This window comes from Mauremys reevesii, linkage group 5 (assembly GCF_016161935.1).
Source record: "Mauremys reevesii isolate NIE-2019 linkage group 5, ASM1616193v1, whole genome shotgun sequence".
Taxonomy (NCBI): Eukaryota; Metazoa; Chordata; order Testudines; family Geoemydidae; genus Mauremys; species Mauremys reevesii.
In genome coordinates this window covers 41,330,617-41,350,340 of record NC_052627.1, presented here as the reverse complement: position 1 = coordinate 41,350,340, position 19,724 = coordinate 41,330,617, and the positions used below count along the sequence as shown (strand labels likewise).

General features: G+C 41.9%; 1 protein-coding gene across 17 annotated transcripts in view; it reads right to left on the bottom strand.

The window, feature by feature from the left end:
• Nucleotides 1-19,724, bottom strand: part of KIAA1109 (KIAA1109 ortholog) — a 219,227-nt gene that overhangs the window by 136,107 nt on the left and 63,396 nt on the right. For all 17 annotated transcript variants that reach the window (XM_039541857.1, XM_039541856.1, XM_039541859.1 and 14 more), the window contains 5 exons: nucleotides 19,243-19,360; nucleotides 17,271-17,426; nucleotides 8,301-8,398; nucleotides 4,265-4,443; nucleotides 4,013-4,119 (listed from right to left, as the gene is read on the bottom strand). In XM_039541857.1, coding sequence (XP_039397791.1) covers nucleotides 4,013-4,119; nucleotides 4,265-4,443; nucleotides 8,301-8,398; nucleotides 17,271-17,426; nucleotides 19,243-19,360 — 658 coding nt within the window. The remainder of the gene's footprint in view (nucleotides 1-4,012; nucleotides 4,120-4,264; nucleotides 4,444-8,300; nucleotides 8,399-17,270; nucleotides 17,427-19,242; nucleotides 19,361-19,724) is intronic.

The window sequence follows — 19,724 nt, the reverse complement described above, 5'->3', positions numbered from 1 at the left end:
CTTGGAACCCAGAGCTCCAAGCTGCGTCTTCATCCTGCCATTACTTCCAGAGAAATCTCTTTCAGATCTGGTCTTTCATTTTAAATCTGTGCTTCCAAGGGCTTGGCTACACTGGAGAGTTGCAGTGCTGGTGGTGGGTTTACAGTGCTGCAACTTACACACCGTCCACACTTGCATCTCCCTGGCTGCAGCGCTGGCTGTACTCCTGCTCTGCCTCGGGTATAACTATTGCAGTGCTGGTGATGCAGCGCTGCTCCACTAGTGTGGCCACCAAAAGCACTGTAATTGGCCTCCAGAATTTTCCCATAATGCTTTTAACTAAAGAAATCTCTTTGTTTTGTTGTGATGCCTCTTTGTTTTGTTGTGAATTCGGGGCTCCCTGAGCTGCTTATCTAAAAAACAAACACAGCTCCTGTTTGCTGTGAATGAGGCAGGCAGGGGGATGAATGTCTACAGCTAGTGTTTGCTTGAGGAGAGAAACAGCACAGCGGCGGCGGGGGACGGGGGGGAGGGAGTCCGTCGGAGCAGCTGCTTATCTGGTCTGCAGGCTATTTGCATTTAAGAGTGAATGAGGCATCGGGGAAATGGTCAGAATTTGCAAGGCAGGGAGCTGACACAGTGTCGGCTCCAAAAATCTATACACTCTCTCTCTCTCTCCCCCACACGCTCCCTGTCACACTCCACCCCACCCCCCTCTTTTGAAAAGCACGTTGCAGCCACTTGAACACTGGGATAGCTGCCCATAATGCACCACTCCCAACCCCGCTGCAAATGCTGCAAATGTGGCCACACTGCAGCACTGGTAGCTGTCAGTGTGGCCACACTCCAGCACTTTCCCTACACAGCTGTAACTCCCAGCGCTGCACACCTGCAAGTGTAGCCAAGCCCTAAAACTCACATGGAGAGACTTACCTCCAATCTTGCACTACTTAAACCTCCTGTAGTCCTTTTTAAAACCTACCTTGGCCCAATAACATCGATTCAAATTACTGCTAAAATCACCTTTATGGCTTGTCATTATGATACCATTCCACACTCAGAGACATTTCACCGGCTCTCACTTTACCACCACATCCATGGCAAACTTCTTAGCCTTACTTTTAAGACCATTTTACAATTTGCCCCTTCAGATTATCATTTTCTCTTGGAGCTTATTGTATGCCCCCTCAAACCAATAATTCCAACTTCCCCAGTCCATTTACCCCACAAGCACCTTCACAGTTTCATCCTTGCCAACACTTATGCATGAAATACCTTCCATTAATCAATCTGTAGCACTTCTAACTCATCCTCTTGGCTCACTTCTACTGTAATATCTAGTAAATTGCCAGCTGAAAAAGGCAACGTCGGTAGCCAGCACATTGCTGTTTTCAAACCTACTTCCATCTCTGTATATGAAGGTACAATACTGTAAGAGCTGAATAATATTACAAAATTACCTAAAGAATAGAAAGACTGCTTGGAAAACCAACTACCGGGCAAAATTAACGTACCCCATAATACTGTCTTCCAAACAACAAGAATTTTTTGGATTTGTGAAATGACTCATTTAGCAGAAGTGTTCTATTTCTTAGGTAAAGGGCAAGGTTAGATTAACAAGTTTGGACAAGTCTAATGCATTGTTACCTGCTTTTTACTTAGAGAAATGATGCATCTTCTTAAAATTTGAAATTGAAAACCATGCTTTTGATGAAACTGGTTCAACTCAAAGACTCCGGTTATCCCACTTGACAAGAATTGATAGTCTGTGTAACCCACAAGCTTAATACTGTAGCATTGGATTGTGTATTTCCAGGGCAGGGGGAAACGATCAATAGGGAGGAGACATGGATATTAAATAGATACTCTGTCGGTGCACACATGCAGAGTAGGGCAACTCAGTTAGAAGGACCCAGAAACTTTCAGACTATGTGTGGGAGTTACCCGACATGCTCTGCACGTCCTGAAGCTGTATATGAAGTTTTCATTGTGGGCAGGCCACCTGGCAGGTCATACTCTAGGTACCCTTGAGAGCTTAGCTATAGTGCAGGGGGGGAGAGGTTATAAATATAGGAGTTACAGATGGTACAGTGGACACCGCACTGATTGATACAGGAGCAAAAGCTGTCTACTATGATGGGTGGGTCCCAATCTCTGTACCACTTTGGATAGAGGTCAGCACTATTCTAGATTTACTAGGGCAGCTCTCCAGTAGGATAATGTTTGGTTCACCGCAGTGTGTTTTATGGACCTAGAGGAAGGGCTTGGGGGGGTGGCGGGAGAAGAGAGCATCTGTCACCAATAGAGCCTTACACTTGGCTATCGGCTAACCGCTCTAAACTGGGATTCTGTCAGAGAGAAGAAAAAAAATGGGGTAGCACTTAAGTGAAATGAGGGTTTGTGCATTCTTGCCTGACTTATAAGTCTTGGCAGGCCTTATGGCAGAGGTGGGCAAACTACAGCCCGTGGGACCGTCCTGCCTGGCCCCTGAGCTCCTGCCCCGGGAGGTTAGCCCCCAGCCCCTCCCCTGCTGTTCCCCCTCCCCCGCAGCCTCAACTCACTGCACCACCGGCGCAATGCTCTGGGCAGCAGGACTGCAGGCTCTTGCTGGGCAGCACAGCTGCAGAGCCCGGGCCTGACTCGGTGCTCTGTGCTGCGCGGTGGCATGGCTGGCTCCAGCCGGGCGGTGCAGCTGCCTGTCCTGGTACTCCAGGTAGCACGGCTGTAGTGCCGCCAGCCACCGGTGCTCTGGGCAGCGCGGCTGTAGTGCCACCAGCAACCAGTGCTCCGGGCAGCATGGTAAAGGAGCAGGGAGCAGGAGGGGTTGAATAGAAGGCAGGGGAGTTCAGGGTGGTGGTTGTCAGGGGGCAGGGGTGTGGATAGGGGTCGGGGTGGTCAGAGGGCGGGGAACGGAGGGGTGGGAGGGGGTTGAATGGGGGCAGAGGTTCCAGGGGGGCAGTCAGAAATGAGAGGAGGGGTTGGATGGGGCAGCAGGGGGCAGTCGGGGTGGGGTTCCAGGGGCACTCAGGGGACAGGGAACAGAGGGGGCCGGATGGGGCAGGAGTCCCGGGAGGGCCTGTCAGGGGGTGAGAAGCAGGAGGGGGCGGATCGGGGGCGGGGGCCAGGCCACGCCTGGCTGTTTGGGGAGGCAGAGCCTCCACTAACTGGCCCTCCACACAATTTTGGAAACCCGATGCAGCCCTCAGGCCAAAAAGTTTTCCCACCCCTGCCTTATGGGGAGAAGATGGTATCCTATAGAAAGAGAGCCTTATTGAGATTCAGGGAAGTGATATTTTATATGCTGATCCCAATCCCTGTAACACTTTGGATACAGGTTCTGTTTCTCCAGCAACTAAGAGGATCGCTCAGCTATTGAGCCAAGACCTGGAATACTGTTAGCTGTGGAGACCCCCAGCCTGTTTTGCTGATGGGGTTCTGAAATGTCTCAAACTCTGAAGAGTCCAGGTGACACACTGCACACTAGGGCCACACTATTAAGAATAAGAAATCATCTCAGAGAAGATCAGGGGGGGAATGTGTTTTGATGTGTGCATTGAAGTATAGAAAAATCTTATGTTAAAACATTTTAATGTTTGTAAGAGAAGCAAAAGGGGGAAGTTTGTATATGGAACACCAGTACATTTACTCTCCAATAGCTTTTGTTTAAAAATTATTCATAGTATTGCAAACACTATTTACAATGTTTTTTTGTGCATTAAATATTTGTTTACTTTCTCTTTGAAAATTAACTGGGAATTATTAACATCCGTTTACCATTGTTTTACACACAATAGCCTAACTCTGTGTAATGCTTTTTGAAAGTCCTGAAAAGATGGAACTCTGCCCTGTGCTTAACAAAGAGTTAAGCTGAGGTCCAGGAAGAAGTGGAACGTAAAGTTATTCAGAATATTGCCTGAGCATTACATCTGCGTGCTTTCAATTTCTTTGGTGCAAACTACAATTTTAAATCAAAATGATCACAAGTTTTTTTGCAATCACTCTTAAAATACAACAGAAATGAAGTGACACTTACATGATTGCTTCAACTGTTCATCTGCCTTCTGTGGGTAAATTGGATGCCAAGTGTAGTCAATTGTGCATGTAACACTTGGTACAGTCCAGCATTCAACCCATCCAGCCCTATCCGAAAGAAATATATTTTTTAAGTACCCATTGTTTCATTTTTTCCTATTGCATACAGAAAGACAACAGAACTAATAATATTCTACCCCAAACACAAATATACAAGGAGCCAATATATATTCCATGAGATAACAGAACTCACTCTTCTTGAGTAATATTCCTCCACTTGGGCTTGCCTGTTTTTTGACCACTTTGACATTCAGCCGAAATACAGGATTCAGGACTTATTTTATTAGGATGACAATCTTTCACCAACATAAAGAGAGAATATTTACTAGGATGGCAATCTGGTAGAAATAAATGAAGATCGACATCTTCTCCCTACAAATGAAATATTAACAATATTCATAACTTGAAAAAAAATCATGCTCCAAGTGACTTGCTCATGGCCATATAGCACATCCAGGAATAGAACACAGGAGTCATGATTTCTAGTCACATGTTCTGATCTGACCTCTAGAGCACACTGACACATTAATGTCCTTTTCATCATAAAACCTCAAAAATGTAATATTTAATTCAAGTCCCCAAAACCCTAAAATCTGAAGATTTCAAATTCTAATTACTAATTCACATTTACATCACTGCTCATAAAAAGTTTCCAAGTACTTTTAAACATTAATCCAACTTCACAGTATTCATGTGAGGTAGTTAAGTATTATTTCTGTTCTACATATGCAAACTAACATTCAGAGACATTTAAGAAATTTGATTAGGGTCACTCAGAAAATTACTGGCTGAGTCAAAGAAAGAATCCATGAATTTTAAATACACTTCTCTATTAGACTATGTGCTTCCCAAAGATATTTTAACTAGATGCTTAACTTCTGGACATGATGAAATTACTCAAATGCTTAAAATTAAGCACGCGTATAGATGTCTTCGTAGGATATAGGCATAAGGCCTAATCTTGCGAACAGTATACCCAAGTGTGTAGTTATTCCCAAATAAAAAACCATTATCATTGAAAAATATTTGTTAAGATTCATCTTCATTTACATACTTGGATTTTTGGTATTCAAAAATTTTCATATCAGGAAAATAACCTTTCATACAAAACAAGTTTTCAAACAATACAGCATAAATACAAAACACAGTATCTGAAGTCAAGGGAATAGGACAGCAAGATTATTTTGAGCTGACTAAAGCAGTGCCATTGAGAAGAGCACTCTTCCTGGGGACTGGAAAGCATATAAAAAGTTATGTCAATAAAATACTACATTTAGTTTCCAGGGAGGAGGGAGTTACAGCCCTCTAAGGCCTTCTAATCACCAATATATAAAATAAACTTGCGGTCAGTGTCCTAAGATATATGTTAGTCTTAGATGGAAGTAGCTGGTCATTAGAGGCTAAAGGCGCTAAGCTCTATTAGTAACGCCACAATTGAGTACTGTGGCCAATTTACTACAAAGGGTAAAATCAGTGGCAGCGATTTGGTATATTCCAGACCTTGGAGTCTGTGGTACACCTGAAATCCACAGGGGGACATCAGGTCCTGCAGCACATGCAAGCAGCAATAAAGAGGAAGCATGGAACAGGGACTTCTGCAGGGTTGCTTCAGATCAACTGCAGATGCTCCATGCTCTTCCAGACCCAGCAACAAGTTGGAAGGTTTCTGAAATAAGTGAGGAGATTCCGGATGGTGGGATGTAAAGTAGGAGAGGGAAGGTTTCTGAGCTGTGAAGAGGTTAGGCAGGAAGGAAGAGGGGAGTTTCTCAGACTGGTGTGGCGTATTTCTGAGCAAGTGTGGTTTAAGTTGAAGGAAGGTGGGGTTTTGAGTCAGAATGATGGTGGATTGAGCAGAATTAAGCAGCAAGGGAGCACACGCATTAGTGGATGAAATGGTGTGGGCAAAGGCAACTAGAAAAAAAAAACAATAAAAGGGTGACAGTTGTATAAACACTGTTTTCCCACCCGCTCCTATCAAGTATCAGAGCTTTTCATTCCAAAGGGAAAGAGGCATCCCTTTTTCCTCTCATTTCCCCACCAGATTCTCTTTATTTCCCCCCCCCCCCGATTTTCCATTTTGAAAATATAGTCAATCTGAAGAGGATGGGTGAAATTGCTATCTGCAACCCCAACTATTGTGTCACCAGTTAGAAGCAAGCTTCTTGATAGACCTTGTAAATGTTTAAGAGAAAAATATGAGATAGCACTATCTCAAAATCAGATTTAATACAGAACTTCACAAGAGAGATATAGCAGCATTTAAGAAAGATGAGAAATAAGACAAATCAACAAGGTACAGACTTTATGCAGTAAACCAGGGGTAGGCAACCTATGGCATGCATGCCAAAGGCAGCACGCGAGCTGATTTTCAGTGGCACTCACACTGCCTGGGTCCTGGCCACCGGTCTGGGGGACTCTGCATTTTAATTTAAATGAAGCTTCTTAAACATTTAAAAAACCATATTTACTTTGCATACAACAATAGTTTAGTTACATATTATACGCTTATAGAAAGAGAACTTCTAAAAACATTAAAATCTATTACTGGCACGCGAAACCTTAAATCAGAGTGAATAGATGAAGACTCGGCACATCACTTCTGAAAGGTTGCTGACCCCTGCAGTAAACTGTTGATCAGTTTTTTCTCCCTAACACAGCCATCTTAGATTAAAGAGCTTCACATTTTAATTAGGTTAGCTGGGGCAAAAGCATTACTTTCTTAGAACTGCTTTGTGGCGGGAATTAAAAGTAAAATTAACAACAATTACCTCGTATAACTCTTAGTTAAGAGATTTCTAAGAGAGTAGAAAAATACTATTTGAACCCCACAGAAACGAAAAAAGTTGTAAAAAATCAGCTCTGGTCCCCAATTTCAGCATTCAAATTCCAATATATTCAACTGCTTTAATCATAACGCCATCCCTCATCCTACAATCCCTTGGCTCATTTACCACATACTTTGTAGCTTCTGTAACAAATAAATCAAAAGGTCTTACAGACAACAGCTGCATTCACTACACTGCCCTGATTCACTGCCATAGCACCATCCATCCTGTAAGCTGAATGACGCAGGGGTCTTGTTGAAAAAAATAAGCGATCATGTAATTAAATAAGGTATCAATGTACAAACACAAGAAGGAAGCAAAATACGTTTTCACAGACTGTGCCAAATTTGGACATATTTTCATAGGGAAGGCAAAAGGCACATCTCTGACCCAAGTACCACCTCCCAGCTAAATTTTAAGTTCATGCTGCAAAGAATGGAGGTGCTGCAGCTTCTCAGCAAAACTATTAAGGAAATTTTTAACAAGGGCAAAACAATGCATCTTTTACTATGTCCCGTTTTTCAGAAATGACTGAAGCATTTTCACTGAAACTTTCCAAAATATTCAGCCTGAGGCAGACAACAGGCATAGAAAATTTCAGCCTAAACAATTAAAGTTTGACAAAGTGATAGGCAACTGCAAATCAGGTCTTTTAAGTAAGCTTACCTAACACTTCTCATTATACACAGCACTATCCACCCTACCTATTAGAACAAAGCTGAATTAGCAATGGCCAATCCATAGGTAAGGTTGAAGTCAGTCACGCATTATAAACCTCATGTTCAAATCCTAGCTCCAATTTCCCCAAAAAGAAAGCAATCACGCTGAATTTTCCAATGACAACTATCATCTGAGAATAAAATTTCCTAGGACGTTTGGAGGGGAAAACGTGAAGGCATCAGAATATATGTTTTAAAGTTATGTTTGTTAAAAATATCTGTTCTTGACTTTTCAAGAAGTTCTTAATATTTTGGACTTCCATTTCCAAAGTGGCTTGGTCTACGCATTTTGTTTTGTTGGCCTTGCTGAAGAGTGGTTCCTTTGAGAGTGCATGTGCTTTTTTAAGGGGGTAGGGTAGTGGTGTTGGAGAGCAGAAGAAGAAAAATTAACAAAGGATTAAAAATCTATTAAATAGAAAGTGCTTATGATGCCTACTAACGTAGGCAAAGAAGGAGTTAACTGTGGACTCATCAGAACAAAGTTATAAGAATAAGCAGCAGAAGAGAACACCTTTTCTTCCCCTTTCCTCTCAGTCAAGGAGGAAACAGGGTTCTGAAAACCGCTTGCCCAAGCCTGGGACAAGGCCTAGACAAGGAAACAAGAAGTTACTGGGCAACTATCTTACACATGAAGAAATATTATGCTGCTTACAGTAGTAATCGATGCACATAAAATTTTACTTACCCTTAAAGAGAACCTAGTATTGCATGTGGTTGGAACAAAGTCAGTGAAAGGCAGAGAGAAAATAATGTTTAAAGTTTCCCCACAGGCTGCCAGATAAACTACAAGAGAAGAGAAAAATAAATTAAAATAAAAATCATTTTTTAATTGAATGCTTTTCTATTATAAGCAATACTAACAAGTCCTATCTATTTTAAGTTAGTTCTCCTTCATGGGAGTATCTCCCTGATTAGACAAGTTTTCTTGCAAATGTATGGGTGAGAATTAAAAAACAGCTGCTACAGAATCCATACTACAAAGGAAATGGCAAGTTTAAACTATCACACATGTGGAATAAACTGTGAACCCTCTTTTTTTTGGAAGCTTGTATTCTGCATTATTGTGTCTAAAGAAGACCATTCCAGTTACTGAAGCAAAATTATCCATCAAGAATGAAATCACCATCAGAAAGATCCAAAATGTCACACCTAATGCCTTGTGGCTTTATGGTTTAATACCCCATCAAATTCATTCTGCTAATGCTTGAAAACATGTGCCAGGTCCTTCAGATAAGTATTGAATTTCCTTGTAATCAATCCATCCATCAAGTTCTTGACTTTTTGCATTCAGTCTTCACTCCAGAGGATGGGAAGGAAATTCCCACACCTACGCCATTCTTTTTAAGTGACAAATCTGAAGAATTGTCCTAGATTGAGGTGTTAAACAATAAGTCACCAGGACCAGATGATATTCACGCAAGAGTTCTGAAATTGCTGAACTACTAACAGTGGTATATAACCTATCATTTAAACAAGGGGTGCAATCCCATGCTTCTGTACCAGGTGACTGGAAGATAGCTAATGTGACACCAATTTTTAAAAAAGGGTCAGAGGTGATCCTGGCAATTACAAGCCAGAAAACCTAACTTTAGTACCAGGCAGATTGGTGAAACTATAGTAAACAGAATTATCAGACACATAGATGAACATGATTTGTTGGGGAAGAATCAACACAGCTTTTATAAAGGGAATCCATGCCTCACCAAACTACTAGAATTCTTTGAGGGGGTCAAAAAAAAAAAAAAACATGTGGATAAGGATGAGCCAGTCGATACAGTGTATGGTGTCTTTCAGAAAGCCTCTGACAAGGTCCCTCACCAAAGGCTCTTATGCAAACTAAGCAGTCATGGGATAAGAGAGAAGGTTCTCACATGGATCAGTAACAGGTTAAAAGACAAGAAAAAAAGGGTAGGAATAAATGGTCAGTTTTCAGAATGGAGAGACATAAATAGTGGCATCCCCCCAGGAATCTGTACTAGGACCAGTGCGGTTCAACATATTCATAAAGGAGCTGGAAAAGGGATAAATAGTGAGGTGGCAAAATTTGTAGACGATAAAAAATTAGCCCAAAGCAGACTATGGAGAGTTCTCACAAAAGGGGTCTCACAAAACTGGGTGACTGGGCAAAAAAAACGGCAGATGAAATTCAATATTGATAAATGCAAAGTAATGCTCACTGGAAAACATAATCCCAACTATACATACAAAATGACTGGGTCTAAATTAGCTAACACTCAAGAAAGAGATCTTGGAGTCATTGTGTTTAGTTCTCTGAAAACATCCACAACATGCAGCAGCAGTCAAAAAAGCTAACAGAAGTTTAGGAACCATTAGGAAAGGGATAGCTAATAAAGTAGAAAATATCATAATGCCACTATATAAATCCATGATACACCTTGAGTACTGCGTGCAGTTCTGGTCACTCCATCTCAAAAAAAGATATAAACCTCTACCCCGATATAACACTGTGCTCAGGAGCCAAAAAATCTTACCGCGTTATAGGTGAAACTGCATTCTATCAAACTTGCTTTGATTTGCCGGAGCATGCAGCCCCACCCCCCATAGTGCTGCTTTACTGCGTTATATCCGAATTCATATTATATCGGGTCGCATTATATCAGGGTAGAGGTGTATTAGAATTGGAAAAAGTACAGAGAAGGGCAACAAAAATGATTAAGAGTACGGAACTGCTTCTGTATGAGAAGAGATTTAAAAGATTGGAACTTTTCAGCTTGGAAAAGAGATGACTACAAGGGGATATGATAGAGGTCTGTGAAATCATGAATGGTATGGAGAAAATAGAGAACTGTTATTTACTCCTACATAAAACACAAGAACTAGGGGTCACCCTATGAAATTAATAGGCAGCAGGTTTAAAACAAACAAAAGGAAGTACTTCTTCACACAGCACACAGTCAATCTGTGGACCCATTGCCAGGGGATGTTGTGAAGACCAAAACTATAGGAGGGTTCAAAAAAGAATTAGATAAATTTATGGGGGAGAGGTCCAACAATGGCCATCAGGCAAGATGGCCAGGGATGCAATCCCATGCTCTGGGTGTCCCTAGCCTCTGAATGCCAGAAGCAGGGAGTGGACAACCAGGGATGGATCACTCAATGATGGCCTGTTCTGTTTATTCCCCGACATTGGGCACTGTCAGAAGAGAGGATATTGGGCTAGACTGACAATAGGTCTGACCCACTATGGCCATTCTTATGTACTTATGTTCTCTGCAAGTACCTGGTGTCCTTTCACCAGCAATTCCCTTTTCACACTGAAGCCATGCAACATTAGTAAAGTGCTCATTAATGTAGTACCTAGGAGCCAAGAACTTTATGCTAAAAAGCTTTGGTGTTCTAAAAGGCACTTTTTACAGTTGTTTTAATAGTAGAACTGTGGTCTCTTTAATTTCGATTAGAATAGGAGGTAGAAATTTCTAATACATGAGGTTCAAAAAAATCTCTGGAAGTCTCTATGTATGAATGTACATTTAAAGTAAGTTAATTGAAAATCAATAAAAACTTGATGGCTGCAGCGAGCAATAATACAGCAAACTGTGATGTTATTTAAGTCCTTTATTACCTTATCAGATATTCAAGGGCCTTCAAAAATAAAAATAAAGTATGAACTAAAGAGGTTCCTCACAAGTTTGTATAACCTTTCTATAACTTATTTTTCGAGATGTGTTTCACAAGTCCATTCCACGGTAGGTGCCTGTGCACTTCAGTGCACAGTTGGCAGAGAATTTTTTCCCTTAGACACCTGTCAGGGCAGCACAAGTGTCCTCAGCTGCCTCACACACCACAGGCAGGTATAAAGAGCCAAGCTGACTCAACCCCCCTCAGTAGGGTGACCAGATAGCAAGTGTGAAAAATCAGGACAGTGGGTGGGGAGTAATAGAAGCCTATATAGGAAAAAGCCCCAAATATCGGGACATCTGGTCACCCTACCCCTCAGTACCTTCCTACTAGAAAGACTCATAGGTAAAAAAGAGGGTTGTGGAATGGATATGTACAACAGATCTTGAAGAACTACAGTTACAGAAAGTATCAGGGAGTAGCCGTGTTAGTCTGTAACTACAAAAACAACAAGGAGTCCGGTGGCACTTTAAAGACGAACGGATTTATTTGGGCATAAGCTTTCGTGAGTAAAAAACCTCACTTATTCAGCATCTTGTTGTTTTTGTAGTTACAGAAAGGTTAGTGATTGTTTTTTCTTCCAGTGATTGCACATGTCCATTCCATTGTAGGTAACACACAAGCAGTCCAAACTGGAGTTTATTTGAACAGGGACTGGAGGATCACTTGTCCAAATTTAGCATCTCTAGATTCTTGAGAGATAGCATAGTGAGAGGCAAAAGTGTGCAAAAGTTGCCACTTTGCAAATGTCTAATATGGGCACATTAGCCAGAAATGCTGCAGAGGTCACTTTGGATCTATTTGAATGACCCAATACTCTATATGGCAACTTCACGTTGGCCAGCTGTTAAAAAATGAAAAAATCTTTTGCATGGAAACAGGACTGCCCTTCATTCTGCCTGCAAATACAATGAAAAATTGAGACAAAGACCTGAAAGATTTAGTCTGTTCTAGATATAATGCTAAAGCTCTTCTAATATCTAGTATGCAGGCTCTCCTCCCCCTTATTACCATGATGCTTTGGAAAGAAGGTCAGTAAGAAAATTACTTGGTTAATATGAAAACTTGGAAGGAGACAAAGGTAGATTATCTGTGAAACACACACACACACACACAGGATCTGATACTAGAGCCTTCAGCTTCCCCACTCTCCTGGCCAATGCAATGGCTACAAAAAACACCACCTTTATTGAAACATGAAAAAAGAGCAGGTTGCTAAAGGCTCAAATGGGGGGACCTATCAGCCTTGTTGAGACTAGATTCAGGCTGCATGGCGGAATAGTGTTCTTTACGTGCAGAAACAGTCTGTTGAAACACTTCACAAATCTTATGGCCATCAGGTTACAAAAAAGGGAGTAATTACCCACAGGAGGGCAAAAAAGTTAATATAGCCAGTAGATGTACCCTGATCGAGCTATTCACCAATACTTCACGTTTCAGATACAGAAGGTAGTCCAGCACATGCTGAACAGAATCAAGAATAGAGGAGACCCACTTCAGCCTCGACCAGACGGAAAATCTCTTCCATTTAGCAAGGTGAGTTGTCCTGGTTAATAGTTTTCTACTCTTCAGTAGTACCTCCTGTACCTTTCTAGAGAAGGACTCCTCCACTGATGTTAACCATAAAACCTCCAGGTCATCAGGAGAAGGGCCTAGAGACTTGGGGTGGAGGAGGCAGACATGATTCTCTGAAATTAGGTCTGTGTAAAGCAGGAGCGACAATGGGGGACTGACAGAGGTCCAAGAGCTGTGAAAACCAGTGCTGACAGGGCCATGCCAGGGGAACCAATCTAAGATAGGACTTGTCCTTCTTGACCTTGCACAGAACTCTGAAGAGAAGACAGATGGAGGGGAAAAACCAGCATATCAGCAGTAGAAAAGCATCATTTGATGAACCCAGGCTGAGTCCTGCTCTGGAACAGAACTAATGGTGTTTTGTGTTGTCTTTTATTGCAAAAAGATCCACTAGAGAAGTTCCCCAGAGCTGGAAAATGGATTCTGCTATGCCTGGGTGAAAGGACCACTTGTGGTGATTGATAAACAACTTCCTCAGGAGATCTGGCAGCATATTCTGAGTCCCATGAGGTAGGCTGCTTTCAGAAATATAGAGATGTTGATGCAGAAGTCACAGAATAGTACTGCTCCCTGAAAGAGTAGTGAGAACCAGGTTCCCACTGTTTGTTTACATAAAGCATGGTGGTCATATTGTTGGTCAACACCAATATGCCCCTTCCCCTGATGAAGGAACACCAGGCAAGACAATTGGATAAATATCAGGGAGTTGCAAGCTATATGTAGACTGAGATCTTGGGGACATAAGACACATTGTGTCTACAGGGGTCCCACATAAGCTCCCCAACACAGGTCCGAGGCATCCATGACTAAGGTAAGAGATTGCTCAGGTAAGGCAAAAGAGACTCCCTTGCAGACATTGGACAGAGCTATCCACCAAACTAGGGAGGATAAAATCTGATGTGGTAAGTGCACTAACATCTCTGTGTGGTGCCTTCTTGGAGAAGGCATTTCTACCAACCATTCCTGAAGGAGTCTGAAATGCAGTCTGGCTTACTGGAACACTTAATTGCATGCTGCCATGTGCCTCAGCAGCCTTAAACAGTTTCTCACCATGTTGAGAGTATAAACCTTTAAGTCCAGAATGAGGCTTTGCATTGCATGAAACCTTGCCTGTGGTAGTAAGGCTTTGGTCATTGAGGAGTCCAGAACTGCTCCAATATGTTCTCTTTTCCTGTTCTGGAAACAGGACTAATAGGTCTGTGCTGATCAGCAGGCTGAACACATTGAGGTGGATGCTTACGGTGGACACCACCTATGATCTGGATCAACCTCTTATCAGCTAGTCGTCCCAGTAAGGGAAAACATCAACCCCTGACCTCCAGTGGGATGCTGCTACCACTGCCATACACTTTGTAAAAAAAAAACAAAAAAAAACACCCCACAGGGCAGACAAGAGACCGAAGGGGAACACTGAACTGATAATAGCAACAACTGATGGTGATTCTCAGAAATTGTCTGGGACTCTGATGAATAGGCCTGAGTCCCCCTTTTGCCTTTGGGATAAGGAAGTATCGGGAGTAAAATCCCTTTTCCCTGAACAAAGGAGAAATCTCTCCTGCACATCCTTCAAGGAGGAGCAATTGCATCACTTGCAGTAACACTGCCTTGTGAGAAAGGTGTGAAGAGTGATGGGGTAGGGAGGGAGTCAAAATAAATTGGAGCACATATCACACTTCCACCATGAGAAGAACCCATAGATCTGTTGTGATGTGGGCCCAAGCACAATGGATTTGGGACAGGCAGTTTCCAAAAATGGGAAAAGAAAAAGATGGCACTTTCAGAACTAGTATTCTGTTCTTGACGTGCCCATCGAAATGAGCTCTCGGAAGATGCTGCCCAACTTGATGAACCGGCGGATATGAAAGCACAGAGTGGTGGTTGCTGTTTTTTGTAACATCTGTTCTTTTTCCTTGGCTGGCCTTGGGCTTGAGGGATAAACTCCTGAAAACACTGAGACTGAGATCGGAACACCTTTCATTTCACTGTCCAGGGATTTCAGGGTTGGACTAGTATATATTTGAAACTATGCAGAGTCATCCATCTTTTCTGAGAAGAGCGATGGCCCATCAAAAGGTAGGTTCTGGACTGTCTATTGCACCTCTGGAGACAGGCCAAAAGAGTGTAACTAGGACAAATGCCTCATCATGATAGCAGAAGTGCTGCAAACGGCACAATCTGCCACATGCCGACCTCCCTGCAGGGCCGTACTAACGACCGGCTTGCCCTCTTTTATTAAAGCCTGGAACTCTTTTTTCACCTTATCTGGGAGCTTGTCTTTGAACTCTAAAACTGTATCCCACAAGATGAAATTGTAGCACCACAGCAAAGCTTGCTGGTTTGCAATACACAGCTGAATCCATCTGTGGAATAAAGCTTCTTCCCAAATAAATCCAGCTTCTTGTCCTCTATTTTTTGAGGTTGATGCCGGTGCCCTGTCTATCTTTCTTATTGGCCACCGCCACTTCAAAGAGAGCCCAAGAAGGATGATTATATAGGTGCTCAAACCTCAAAGGGGATACAGAACCTCTTCTGCACCATTTCTAAGTTGGAGGCAGGGAAACTGGTGCCTGTCAGAGGACCTGGAAAGTTCTAAGACAGTATCATGAATAGGGAGAGCTATTCTAGCTGGAGCTGCAGCAGTCAACATGTCCATCAGCTTGTGGGATTTTTCCTGGACTTCTTCTGGGTGAACGTCCAGGGTCATAGCCATCCTCCCCAAAAACTCCTGAAGAGTCTTAAAATCATCACGAAACGAAGAAATTGGCTCTGTCACAACAGTCTCATCAGGAATTGAGCAAGAGGATGTCAACAGTAACAAAGGCTGGTCCAGATGATGATTCTCTTGTGGCTGCTTGTGACAGGGATTCCGAATATTTTCTGTGCCAGGCTCTGGACAGATGCTAGAGCGTTTGCAGCGCTGATGATCCTGACAACCAGTAGATGGAGCTAGCTGAGCAGGGATGCTCTCTATTGAGGGGGAAATCCCCACAGGCTCCTAAAGGGCCACTGGTACAGCCCCAGTCCCCAATTGTGTGTAGCCCAAGAGATCAGTCTGAGGCTGAAATCAGGGCGAGCAGATGACATACTCCTGATGATGGGACCGGCTAGGGTGGGACACATAGGAAACCCATTTCAGAGTCCGCTGAAGAAGAAACCTCTTCTTGTGATCATGGCGACTCTGATGAAGGGGACCCGGGGAGATCATCTGTGTCCTTCCCCTAAATGGCACCACCTTAATTGGTACCCTGATGGTCAAATCAGACTGAATTACCCTGTGCAGAGGTGAAGGCGCTGACACTGGGACCTTGGGCATGAGTGCCAGGGAAGTCTCTGGAACTGCCAGTGACGGCAGCACTGAGCAGTTTAATAACTCTCTTGCAGCCTCTAATGTTTCAGGAATAGATGGCACTGGGAAGAAACTCTGCAGTACTGGGGTGCAAAGCAATGCCGATGAAGAAGCTTCTGGAGCTGGTCTTGACAAGCCCATACTAGGATTTGGAGACAACAAACTCCCGTGTTTACAGGTGTGCTCCGGAGAGTGCCTCCTCTTTGACCAACTTCCTGAGTCTTTAGAAGAGCTCGATCTCTTTGTCTCTTTCAACAATCCTAATACCAACTCCTATTTCCGATGCCTCTTCTTTGGTACTTGCAATGCCAATCTGCCTTTCAGCACCAGTAGCACCAAAAGTGCTCAGCACCTATATAATCTGGACCAGGGTAGTCAGCTCTGATGGAAGGTGTAACACCAATTCCAGCAACAGATATTTCAACCTAGCTGCCCTGTCTTTTTTACAGCGTGGCTTGAAGCCCTTACAAATGTCACATTTGCAGCTGGGGTGAGGGTCACTATTAGGTATTGCTTTACCACAAGAGTGGCAGTGCTTGAAACCTAGAGGTTGAGGCGTACCTCAGATACTAGGGCCAGTATCCAGACTGGGTGTCAGACTTTTTTTAAAATTAAGCCTACCAACCACTAAACTACACTAACTATACGATGGGTACTATTTTACAGGTTTGAATGAAGAATTGCAGAAGCAAGGACAGAGAGCTATAACAACTGTCACAAGTCGTAGGAGGGAACTGAGGGGACTTGGGGGTGGCTCAGACCTTTATGCCTGCACATGGTGCTCTAGGCAGCAGAGGGCACTTGTGCTGCCCCAGCGCTGAGGGGGAAAATTCTGACAACTGTACAACGGCACACACAGACACCTACAACTGAATGGACATGTGCAATCACCCAAAGAAGAATTGCTGTATTTCAGGATGTGAGAGGTTTTTTCAGTAGCGAGCATGTGAAAAACCTTGCATCTCTTGGCAAACAATGTACCTAGTGAAGAGTTTTTATTACCTCCCAACAGATCGCCTACACATCACATAAAACAGGTATTGGGATTTTTTTTTAAATGTTATAAAAAAAATTCTTAAGAAGAATCATTCTTACCGTTTTCCTGCTGTTTGGTGGAACAGTCAATCCAGTTGTGTTGATTTGCTGCCCAAATCATTTCAAATTGATGAAACATTACTTTAAAATTCCATATATAGGGAACAAATGAGAAAATATCAGGAGCACTATCACTGGACCAGTCTTGAATCAAATCTAAAATTATATAAAATAAAAATGACAAATTATTAGGAATATATCAGGTGAAACTAAATACTCTAGAGAAGTCTTTTAAAAAGTAGTTGGGCCAGATCTATGGCTGTAGATCATTGTAGCTCTACTGGCTTCAGGGACCTATGCCAATTTACACCAGCTAAGAATTGAACTACTAAAGTTCAGCAATCCTTTACCTTTCTAGTCAAAAGAGAGTTACCTCAGCCTATTAAAATGATGAATCAATGATGTACAAGTTTTATTTGTGTAAAATAAAAATGAAATCTAATTGTTCACAGATATGCAAACACTAATATAAATGCAATTTAATTATTAACTGCAATAACGGTATAGGATAAGACAAGAAGTATAAGAACATAAGAAAGGCCGTACCAGGTCAGACCAAAGGTCCATCTAGCCCAGTATCTGTCTACCGACAGTGGCCAATGCCTGGTGCCCCTGAGGGAGTGAACCTAACAGGCAATGAGCAAGTGATCTCTCTCCTGCCATCCATCTCCATCCTCTGACGAACAGAGGCTAGGGACACCATTCTTACCCATCCTGGCTAATAGCCATTTATGGACTTAGCCACCATGAATTTATCCAGTCCCCTTTTAAACATTGTTATAGTCCTAGCCTTCACAACCTCCTCAGTTAAGGAGTTCCACAAGTTGACTGTGCGCTGCATGAAGAAGAACTTCCTTTTATTTGTTTTAAACCTGCTGCCTATTAATTTCATTTGGTGATCCCTAGTTCTTGTATTATAGGAATAAGTAAATAACTTTTCCTTATCCACTTTCTCAACATCACTCATGATTTTATATACCTCTATCATGTCCCCCTTTAGTCTTCTCTTTTCCAAACTGAAGAGTCCTAGCCTCTTTAATCTTTCCTCATATGGGACCCTCTCTAAACCCCTTCAAGTATGATTTTGAAGTCTGACTTACTGAGCATTAAGCTCAAATCTTCAGATAAAGTTGTGTACCTATTACATTACAGAACAGCAAGTAAGTTTACAAGTTTAAAAAAATCAACAGAAACAGACAAAGATAAACAGGAATGTAAAGGACATCATTAAAAATTGTCAAAGTTAATTTAGTTTCTGAATATTCAGTGTTTTAAATTTCTTCTTTAATTTACTAGAAAAAAAGTTTTAAGGAGTTGTCATGATTTTGTTTATCAGTCCCAATTCTGTTTTAATTATGAAAGAATTACATCAGGACCCCAACCCCTCAGAGAGTTTACAATCAACCAGAAATGCAGGATTGGAGAGTGCCTCTGAATCATTGGTTTTCCATTACAGTTCTGTATCTAAATTACAGTCAAAATCCTGGGGAGGAGATTATTTTCTGACAAGCCTGGTCAGCCACATGGAGATCACAGATAACCCATAAAGCTGAAGTTAGTCAGCCAAAAAATTTCTGCATGCACCAGATTAACCGGTCAATGTGTCTCTTAGGTCAGCAATATTAAACTAAGAAATAACTCAAAAATTATGATCAACACAAATCAATATATTTTGTTGTTGTTTGTAAAAAAAATTATTCTTCACTGTGGTAGTCAAGCATACAAAAACAACATAAATTAACACCTGATTAAAGGAAATAAAACATTTGGATTTTAGCACCTCAAGATTATTCACCATTTTAGACAAAAGTAACCACATGGACTGTAAGGCCATCTGCTCTTGCATTAAAACAACATTATCCGCTCCTCTAAAATGGTTTGGAAAACAACAAGACAAAGAAAAAACATTGTGCCAGACATACTTATGTTCCACAAATTAAATATTTAGATACTAATGAAATAAGGAAGTTACCTGCAAAGAAGCTTTTTTGAGCAAAGATAAAGTGATAAGTTGCTTTATAAACCTCAACTTCACACTGCCATGTCTGTGGCATGTTCCATATCCGGGGATAGTTGGCATTAATATGAAACTGTGAACAAAACACTAAAGCATCAGTATGAGCTTCAAACATGACAATGTGTGAACAATGCTGAGACGAAGGGTCAACCATGTACACTATGGTGAATAATTAAAACCATTTTCCTGCTGGGATGAACAGAAGGCCTCTACAGTTTCTTAATAATGTAATCTCTTTCTCTGTGCCTGAAGGTCAATTGTCACTTTATTCATTTGTTTGAAAACTTCTACTATGAATTTCTCATATTATACCACAGATTTGCCATCTGCTGTTGCAGCGGTTACACCGAGTGCTTTATAATCTAATTTAACCTTTCATATCAAGGCCCCACCTTCATCAGCCTACTACAAAATATCATCTAAATAAACAATTTTTT